Raw genomic sequence first — 10,764 nt, 5'->3', positions numbered from 1 at the left:
AATCGCCTACATCTGCCCTACATCTGCACAGTGGTTGAGTAGTTTGATGGAAAAAAGCCTGCACTGAGTAATTTTCCTGACAACTCAAGATTGAAACCTGAGACTGAAAGGCGTTTTGTCATGATGGGTCAGCCCATGAAGAGATGGACTTGGGCATAAGGACCCCAAAGAAGCCAGAAGACCAGCAAAAGTTGCAGCCCATTAACAACTCTCTAATCAGTTCGTTCCCACCTACACTATCAGGCTCGCAAACATTAATGTCATGTCTGAATCATAAGCTTCCTCTTAAACTGAAAATCTTGACTCTGCTAGTAAAAAATACAGTTGTCAGGAGTCCAGGTGGCCAGTTCTTCTTGAGTTTGTTTCCGGTTTCCTCAGGTGTAAATTAAGATCAGTAGTCTTTCCTTTCATGAAGAGCTAGCACCTATTAAAATGCTTGATAACGGTTTCTGTTTCCACTGCAGTGTGACAAAATATTTGATTGCAAGTATTACTGTTGTATCTCCTAAGTCTTCTTTTAAGCTTTGATTTCTATCACTTCAAATATTCTGAGATGGAGATTAAAGACCGCATGACTGAAATGTTTCCTGTGGAGGGGCAGCCAAAAATACCTGAACAATCATTCACTTACTAGAAGAAATACAAAAATACGTCTTTCAAGTGCATACGGATCCTCACACACAATGTTTGAGTATTCCATGAATAGTTCTTTAAGGATATCTTTCTTATTGAAGAAAACATAGTAGATGGCTGATTTCTAATACAGATTAACCTCTATAATTATAAGAGTAGGAACCAAAAGCTTCTAGTGTGATATTTCTGCTTTAACTCCTTAAAAATGTCTCTGAATTTGAACTCAAAGTTTTGCTGTCTTGAAGAGCATCATCTGCAATAAAGAGATTTTTCCAAGCAACATGTTGTGTGTATGTGAAAGGCAACGGGATCATCATGTATTTGAGGTCCGTAATTATCCAGGCAGAGCAGTCATCAGTGGGCTAAGAGCAGAACAAATCGCTGTTTAAATTCCTGAAACAGCATCTGTCTTGACTGTCCGAACGCAGCCTCCAGGAGCCTGTCACAGCCATTGGCCTACTGCAAGTCTGTTCTCTCCATCAGTGGTGAATATTGTGAATGATTCATGCTAGACTAAGACACAGGGAGATCCTTGCCATGGCCAGAAGGTCTTTGGAGATTTGGTTGCCTTGAAGAAATGCCATTTGCTCTGTCTGTGGCTGCCTGTATGAGCTAGGCTGCCTCTTGGTGACCACGTGAGGTGGAGCAAAGTAAGAGGCAGAGTGCAAGGCAGGTAGCAGTGGAGAGCAGTGGAGACCTCACTGCAGAGGTGCTTTGCCATGATATTTCTTGAACCTGCGTTAATGTCCTTCAGCCCTGGGTTGCTCCTGATTATGGATGAGTCTGGTCTGTGGCCAAAGCAAAGGAGCATCGGTATCAATGGCTGCTTTCAGGAAAGTCCTACGTCAATCATTAGACCTTTGGTACCTTTATTGCAACATTCAGAAGCTTAGAAAAGTGAAGTAAACAAAGCTGTCACTTTCATTGTTCTAAAAGTTGATGTGCTTAAATATAATGAAGAATCTGTAAATGAGCAAACAAAGCTATTGTTGTGTCCCTTCTGCTTTTGGAGTGTGTTCAAAGCTTCCAAAAGGAAGAAGTGTAGGTGAGACTTCTCAACCTTTTCTCTTATTACATTGATAAGGGAATTGCACAGAGCTGTGGAAATAGTTCTGGGGTGTGTTCCTGACAGGAAAGTAAACTATTAGGGTGAAATCTAGATGGTGGACTGAGTCGAGTGAAAGTTTAATGATTCACAAGTTCATTTAATGTTTAAGATCAAGGCAGCAAAAAGATTGTAACAAATTTATCATAAAATCACACCTACATAATCGCAGTAAGACCCTAAATCAAAGAAAGAAGCCCTTATCCTTAAAATTCCAACAAAACTATTACATAGCAGGACTCTATGCCTATAATTTTCCACTCTCTCACATTCTGAATAAATAGATCTAACAGAAAAGATATGAGTATCAGTACAGCCATACTGTCCTATGGAGATGTAGTCCTTCTTTTTCTGTGTGAGGTGTCTCCTCTACCTCTTTTAAATCATGAATTTGAAGTCAAATCATATAGTCATGAAAGCTGAAAGAGCACCCCGTAAATACAAATAACTGTTGTTAATAACCAACTCTTACGTCTCATTTCCTCTTTTTTTAAATCATTCTTTCCTTAGGAATTCTGATAATTTTCCCTTTGTAAAGGCTTGTGTTAGTATTTACAGTTCTTTCAAAGGTTTTTTTTTTTTGTTTTTTTTTTTTTTTTTGTCAATTCAGCCTCTATCATTAGTATTTTTAGCTCAGGTGCTTGGTTCAAAACTACACCAATCTATCTACACAGTGGGGTGACAGCTACAAAGCGCAGACTGGAACACAGCTGTTGTCTTTTTTTTTAGGGGATGACTCACACGTCCTTATGACAGGACAGAGTACTCATTGTACTTGTATGAACCAGAAAAGTCCTTTCTTTCAGACACCCTAAAGAAGGACAAAGCAAAAGGCAACTGCAGCACAATGAGATCCTCAGGATAAAAACATAGAGAGGATGTATAAGACTTTTGTAAGAGGTAACTTGCAAAAACAAACTAGAATCTTTTTAAAATATTTTAAATATTTCTATAGACTTGCAATGCTCTTGGGTCATATTTGTTGTGTTTAAAATCAATCTAACAAAATAGTATCAGCAAAACACATAAGGTATTTCATGTTGTTTCATTTTGTTAAAGACCCCTAAGCTGTCTCCATCACTTCTGTTTGTTTTGAGAGAGAAACAGAACAATGCAAAATATTTTGTAACAAGGATAATATTCACAAGGGGCTGCTCGAGGCAGCTAAGTGTAATGTCTCAGCTGATGAACATTAGCTGACAGATCCTGGCCAATGCTTGGCCATACATTATGGTACAGCCAGCTGCTAGGCTCTCTTATGCTAATGCTTGGCTCTTATTTATTTTATCATAGAGCATGGCCTGGACCTAACTGAGCAGATCTTATTGCTGCCTAAGACTCTCCAAGAACATTTCTGAGTTTTCGCATCAGTGCACAAAAACAAAACCTTCTGTTTCCCAGTTTTGCCGGGCTCTGTAGAAAGGCATAACATAATCTGGTTTGGCCTCTGAACCTTGTCTCTCTCTTCTTGAGGTGTGTTGCCCTCTGTGTGCACCTTTGTTGTGAAATGTATGATTTGAGGGCATCAGCTGAGCAGTAAGCATTTCAGCAAATATCTTCATAATGGGTTTGAGAAATGTAATTGGAGGTCTGCTATTGCAGAGATATAAGCAAACACTCAAATACCCTGAGCGTTTCCAAAGATTTCAGGAAACTACTCATAATAGAAAAGTTAGGCACGTATTTTTTAAATGTTTGCAAAGTTTTGTTTAATATTATGACCCAACCTGGCTCTCAATTAACCATATGAAATAATACAAAATATAACACAATAATATATGTGTAACGCCAACTCTGTTAACGATGTGGCAAAAATCACACCCTTTCTACTAATTGCTACACAATGCCTAGCACTTATGCAGGAGTGGCTGGGAAGAATTGGGTAGCTGCAGTTATCATTGCCTACCCCTTTAATAAAGCCAATCATAGAATGCTTAAGGTTGGAAGGGACCTCTAGAGGCTCCTGCTGTCTTACAGAGTATTATACATAAGACATTCCTCAAATTTTTAATAAGCAATTTTAATAAGAAGTCCAGCTGGATGATGGAGATGGCACATTTTGCACTCTGTCTTGCTGCATTGAGTTACAGGGACAATTAAGAATATAGTTCAGGAAACTAAGTTATACTGTGATGGATACTGGGACAAAGACAAGAGGAAAATTGGGAGGAGGTGAAAAATTTTGCTGCAGATTTGACTACTAGAAATACACATTCCTAGGTCAGCTGAAACGGGAAAGAAAATTGGAAATGTGCTCTAGGTGACCTTGCTTGAGCAGAGGACTAGATTATCTCCAGAAGTCCTTTCCAATCCCAGCCCTTCCGTGTTTTTTTTGGATAATGAAAGATGTCATCAGGTGAAGTCCTTGACAAAGATATAACTGTGGTGAAGGAAAGGATTTTAAATACTTTCTTGAAGCTTACAAGGTCATCAAAAGGAGGGAGGCTTCAGAAATACACTATTGTTGACATATTGTGAGATTAAAGAGAAAAAATACTGAGGCCAGTGGTGATCAGACCTAGAAAGGCAGTCTTGAAAGGAGCTGGAATGGTTAGAATCATTTAGACAGAATAATTTTATCTTTCTGTAGGAAGACTTGTCTTGCATAAGTTTGTATCAGTTGTAAAGGAGTATAAAAGTTAAGCAATACATTATGAGCGGATTGGTGATGGGCAGTGAACACTGTAAAACTTTTAAATAACTACTTTCTTCTCTGTATGTTGTATTGAAATACCCTTTCACGCAGAAAGAAATGTGTATTACTTCCCTGTGTACCTTCTTCACAGTTATAGTTAAATCACATACAATGCAGCGGTGATGCAAAACCTCAATGGACTTTTCTCCAGTTTCAGAGCAGGTGGCTTTTCATGGATCTAGGTGTTCTGCACATAAAACAATTATTTTCCTTGGGCAATTCCCTTTGGAAACTCGCAGCATCAGTTTTCTTCCTGTTATTCTGCTTTGAAGGCAAGATGAAGGTCAGAGAATGAAGGAGAGCAGAGTAAAAGAGAAGAGATTTTGAGTCTTGGAGCCTAGTTGCCTTGACTCATATCCCCTCTTTCCGTAGCTAGCTGACTTATCCACCACAGAAGTGATTGATTTGGTCTCAGCAAAACTAAGAAAGGAAAGTACTGAAGTTACGTGAAGACTGTCAAGCTTCCTTCTAAGAAATAACAGTGATTTGAGTAAAGGAGGAGAAAGAGGCTGAAGGGGGAAAGCCAGGTTTGAGGATCAGATACAACGCAGTAGAGAAAGATACAGCTGAAGTGTCATGTCATATGGAAGCTAGTATAGACCATATGAAACATTCACCAGGGTCGTACTCTTCTTTTTTTTTTCCCAAAGACCCTTCAAACCTCTTCTAACTCTTCAGGACCTTCATTCATTATGTGAATAAAATGCACAGGTATCACGCCAGGAGAGGAGTGCAGGTCTGGTCATATGATGGGAGTGTGAAAGACCTTGTTTGTATTCCCGAAGACTGCTTTTATGTCCTGCATCCCAGGCATATCACTGCAAGGGAGCTGTGTCACATGTTCCCAAAATGTCTCTGTTGGAGACCATAACCCATTCTGGCAAAAAAATGGGAATTAGAAGTTTAAGAGATGCCGTGAGGGTAACCTGTATTTTGGTTTGATTCATGCATTCCCCTCAGATACAATTCACTCTTTAAAACACTCTCTAAAAATCACAGATCTAATTGCTGTTGCCACAGATCTCTTTTAATGTATCTTTTTTTTTTTTTCTTCATTACGGACATCACAAAAGAATTGTACAATATGACTAATGGCTACTTCAGTATCCCACTGAGGTAGGTTATTGAAGTGGTTTGTCATTTATTCCTGTTTCCTGACACAAGTCCAGTTTCATTTTGTGACAAAATTGGTCAAAACAGGAGGCTTGGAACTGGCTCAGCAAATATTGCAGGAAGCCTCACAGAACACACGTATCCAAGAAGGCATGAATTAAGCATGAACACCGTGAAATTCTGCTTAGCCGTTGGCTAAGTGTGCCAATGCTTATCCTCTTCTGTGCTTATCCAGGTTTTGCAGGGCATCTTGCAGTCTTACCTGGTACTGTCAGGCCCAGTGAGTGAGGTACAAGCTAAGCAGTGCACAGAAATTAGAGATCAGTGGAATAGAGGTCTGAAAAGAATTCAAAGCCTGACAGGAAAGAAAAAAACACTCGATATGGCTTTGCACAGATTTCAAATGCAAATGCACATCTGTGGTGTTAGGGAGAACTGAAAGTCACCAACTTCTAGTCATATACAGTCCAAAAGTAGGCCATTGCCTTTTCTGATTCAGACAGGAAAAATAGGTTTAGAATGGAGAATAGCATTCAATAAATTGGATGTTACTGTAAACTCTAGATTTGGAACTTTATATTTTTCAGATTTGTTTTAATGAACACCTGAAATCCAGTAGAAGATGCCCAGGTATTTGCTTCCAAATACCCAACATTTTTTGTGCTGTGGTAAGACAGGTACAACTGCCTGTACTCTGGTTTCATGATGAAAGGTCAAGAGCTAAGGCAGTGGTTTCATTTCCTGGCTTATGTCAGAACTGCAACAGATTCCTGATATGCTATCAAAAAATGCAGCTTCTTACACTTGGTGATTTACAGGTTTTATGGTACTGTATTTTGCAGTGAACTTCCTGCTGCTGTGATTTCAGTAAATGCATGCAGTAAAAAAGAAGAGGTAAACTCAGGGGGACTTTGTACAGAGGATGCTGGTATTTTAACTGGCATTTAGGAGCTTCAAATCAAAGACATGAGTGCCTATGTAAGTTAAAAACTGGTGACTAGAAATGACAAAAATGCACTGGGAAACTGGGACAGGGTGAGGTAAATGCACACAAGAATTCCGACAAGCGATTTTATATTGAAGAACCACACTAGCAGACTTCATTATTGCGAATAAACTTGCAACAGAGTATTTAGTCCTCCTTGACTAAATACTCTAAATTCTAAATTCTTTGTTTTGAATTGTTGTCCATAAATTTCCTATTTATCAAACTAAAGAATACTTGAGGTTGGAAAGAACGTCTGGAGATCATCTAGTCCAACATCATCTGCCAACTGGATATTACTGAGAAAAGCGGTTCTATCTTCTTTAGACCCTCCCATCAGGTATTTATATATATGTTGATAAGACCCCACCCAGACCCTTCTATTGCTGATGCTAAACAACAGCAGCTCTCTCAAGTTCTCCTTGTATGCCGCAAGCAAGAGTCATCTTTCTGACCCCTCAGTGGTCTTGCTCCAGTTTGTCCATGTCTCCTGCACTGAGGAGCCCACCACTGGATGCAGCCCTGCAAGGTGGCCTCACCAGGGCTGAGCAGAGGGGTCAGGACCATCTCCCCTGACCTGCTGGCAACGCTCTGCCTACCGCAGCCCAGGTTGCTGCTGGTCTGCTTTGCTGCAAGGGCATGTTGCTGGCTCAGGTTCAGCTTGTTTTCCACCAGGATCTCCAGGTTCTTTTTTGCAAAGTTTCTTCCCAGCTGATTATAAGTACAAAATCTTATTTTTCAAAAAATTGTAGGAAGCAAGATGATCTCAAAGCCCCTTCTCACTTAATTAGTCACAATGTGTGATTGCTCTACTAAGCCTATGGTACTGGTTTTGCTCTTGCCGGGAAGTTAGAAGCAATAAAACTGTGAATGGAAATGTTCATGCTTACATTTCTTTATTAACATATGAAAACAATCAGTTGTATTTACCATTGTCCTCCTATTTTTCCTCTTCTCACTGACCGTTTTCACAGCTTCTGTCTCTGTTTGTGGTCTCTTTGTCTTTTGCTTCTCCTTCCTCTAATTTAATGCTGTTAGCCTTTGCAGAAAGAGGACTATATGTTTCTTTTGTCTTTAGCTAGAAACTCTACTTGGTTGCAGCAGGAATTGAGACTATGCCAGTGGGAATCATAAGTTATTACACCAGCTATTGCAGTTTATTTGCTGCCTGGATCATCCCAGATGAAATAGAAAGAGAGGTGGGACCTGGATGAAATATGGTCAAAGGACAACAGTTGCCTATTTCTACTTGTCCCCTATTTTTCTTGTCGCATGAGGAGGAACAATAGAAGTGGCTCCAGCAAGCAGAATAGCAGGACAGAATGATGGGCTGTTGTGCCCTAAGGAATCTAAAACGACATTAAGACTTCACATAAACCGGCTGAGGAGTTCATTTCAGCATGACTTTTGATTTTACTTCAACTCAAATATCTTTTGCTTTCTCTAAGCTTTGTGATTCAAAGGCTTGAAGAATCTTTATGGGCAATTTCTCTTGAGGAGCAAGCCAGAATATTGAGGAAACTGATTTCCCTTTACCTGATATTCATTAGGCAGCATCTGCAATAGTGAGTGTGGCTTTGGATGCCACAGTACAAGGAAGACACTGTCAAAGCAAAGTAAACTCAGCAGAGGACAGTTAAGGGAGTAGTTAAGCACAGGAACAGGTTGCCTAAAGAGACTGTGAAATCTCTGTTCTTGGAGGTTTTGAGGAAAGGACTGGGCAAAGATATGTGTGATCTGTTCTAAATTAAGGCCTGGCCCAGTTTTGAATGGAAAATTGGATTAGAAGCATCCAAAGGTCTTTTTCCATTAAGATTCCAAGAAATTGCTGACTGCTCTAATGAACTATTGACAAGAGATAGGGAAATATGCTTGTAATTTCAAGAGGATTTTATCAGAAAATTAACCATTTGTGAGACCAGGGTTGTCTGCCGAAGGGTCTCTTGGAAGACTTGATGTGATTTTAATGCTTCCCCTTGCAATACTATTTAGAGTCTCTGCCTAAAAAGTGCCTACAAGCAGCAAATAACAAACAAACCAACAAACAGAGGTGGTTAGGAAGCATTTAGGTCCAAAGGTAGTAACAGACCTGCACACCAGTCAAAGTTGCAGTGAGATAATTTGAAGTAATAGGGGTAGCACAGGTTTTCCAGGAAACTGAAACTTAATATTCATGTATTATCTTTCTGCAAATACTGAGTGGCCATAAAAATGTTGGTTAAGAAATCAAATGTAACCTGAGTCATGCCTATAAAACATACATTTTATAACGATTCATTTTTCAGACAGACTGACCTTGGGAACTGCACTCCTGTGGAGGTGTTTGGTATAAATTCTGACACTCTGCTTCATTGGCAGCTCTGGACAACATGGGTACCACCGAGCGCTTGATGTGGCTGTTCCTCGTGGTTTCAGCATGTATGGATGCCTGCTCAGGTAAACTATGTAAAATCTTTGAGGTAAATTCTTTAGTGCAATGAAACTGATATTGCTCCAACTGCATATTATTTTACAATCATAGTTTAGATCAACTACACTACTATGAAAATAGTACTAAATGATTAATTTGTACAAATAAGTATTTTTCAGTATGTGAATTTAGAAGGATTATACTTTATTTGGCCGCAATGAATATTTGCTTTAACGCACTCCAAAGTGAACCTTCCAGATGCATGTGGCATGACCCAATGCACATTTAACTATATAAAATCTAATGGAAATAAATCACAGTTGCTGTCATGTATAGTACCACAAGCACCAGGGAAGTGATTTTTTCTCTCCCCACTGTGCCTTGATGCTGTTGTACACACAGACAGACCTGATGCAAATATGTTGGGCAACTTGAGGAGAGGAAGGGGCTATTCTGCGCTTCCTTGTGCAGCATTCCCGCTTTCTTTCTATTCCCTTCTTCTGGAACTTACTCTGCTGCTTTGTGTTTCCTTGCTCCTGCCTCTAAATGAGCTGTGCAGTCTTCCAAAAGCTGCATCTGCCGGTATACATCACAGACACCAAAAGGGAGCATTGAAGCTCTTTTGGGGTGTAGGTCCTACAAGGGCAACAGTGAGAGAGCTGTTATGCTGTCTTTTATACCAGCCTCTTTTCTTAGCAACAGTAAATAAGAATGCAATGTCCATTTTATTCTGCCAGCATATTGCATATCTGTGGGCAAAACATGCAAGTCTTCTCTTAGAATTCTCATTTCTACCCCTCTCCACCAAAATTCTCTTGTCATTCATATTCTGAAGCATCAGTCTGCTACCGCCATAGTCATAGAGTGGGAAAAGTATGTCTTCTTGAAAAAAATAGCTCCTCATGACTGTTTAATTCTCTTTTTGTATTACAGGTACCACAAGTCCAAGCCTTGGCGTAACGGGTGAAGGTAATCTTCATAATTTTTAAATAACTTATGAATACCATATTTCTTCCTTTCTACGTTAAACTCTACCATTAAATATTTTTTGAAGTATCAGTCAGCAAAAAATAAAAATGGAGAAATACGGGGAAAAGATTCTGATTTGGAGAATATGCCATGTGCAAATACTGTCCAATGCTCTAAAGGAGGGAGAGTCTGGAGTGAGGCCATCTAGATGTTTCTGAGCTCTTCCTGAAGTCTGAGTTTTGCTCTGCGCCCAAAATAGCAGCCCCATTTGAGATCCTCAGTGCCGTGTCTCCCATGCAGCTGGGTGCCGTGAGAGAACATGGTCAGGTCCCTTCATCAAAGGCTCCTCACCAACTCCTTTTTCTTCCTCTCTTGACAGCTGCCTACCAGACCACCACTGACAGATATCCAGTGACAGTTTTTCCAGGTATGTTTGCCCTCCCTGTGCTTTGTGCACGAGACTTTGGGGCTGGATTCCCGGCTAGCACGGATGGTGACCATTTGCCTTTTCCTCACTAGAGAAGAGACAGGACTTGGGCAGCCTTGTCCACCAGGCCGTCAGTTCTCCTGCCACAAGTGCAGAACGGTTCCAAGCACCCCTGTGAGTGAACCCACCCGTGTGCCTGCCTGTCTCTGGGCATTGGTGCATTCACCATGGTGTCTGCCATCTCTGCCCATGGAATCACTGTAGTTCCATGGGCATACATGGAGCCCATGTGCCCTGGGATCGGCCCAAAGAGATGCCAATCTCATGTTTGGGCAGTGCTCTACTGCCAGTGACAAAGTCCTGAGGCAGCTGCTGCTCTGTGCCCAGCCCCAAAGGCACAAGAGCCAGCACTGAGTCCTACTGGGTT

At 40.5% G+C, this 10,764-nt stretch overlaps 1 protein-coding gene across 1 annotated transcript in view; it reads left to right on the top strand.

Moving 5' to 3' along the window:
- The first annotated feature begins 8,900 nt into the window (after window positions 1-8,900).
- LOC148595654 (scavenger receptor cysteine-rich domain-containing protein DMBT1-like) overlaps window positions 8,901-10,764 on the top strand; it is a 70,104-nt gene continuing 68,240 nt past the window's right edge. Inside the window, 3 exon segments of the mRNA XM_088520003.1 lie at window positions 8,901-8,967; window positions 9,875-9,910; window positions 10,290-10,337. Coding sequence (XP_088376129.1) covers window positions 8,901-8,967; window positions 9,875-9,910; window positions 10,290-10,337 — 151 coding nt within the window.

This window comes from Tinamus guttatus, unplaced genomic scaffold, assembly GCF_059628265.1.
Source record: "Tinamus guttatus ecotype Peru unplaced genomic scaffold, ASM5962826v1 Tinamus_guttatus_pri_ptg000079l, whole genome shotgun sequence".
Classification (NCBI taxonomy): Eukaryota; Metazoa; Chordata; class Aves; order Tinamiformes; family Tinamidae; genus Tinamus; species Tinamus guttatus.
This window is presented reverse-complemented; position numbering and strand designations above follow the sequence as displayed.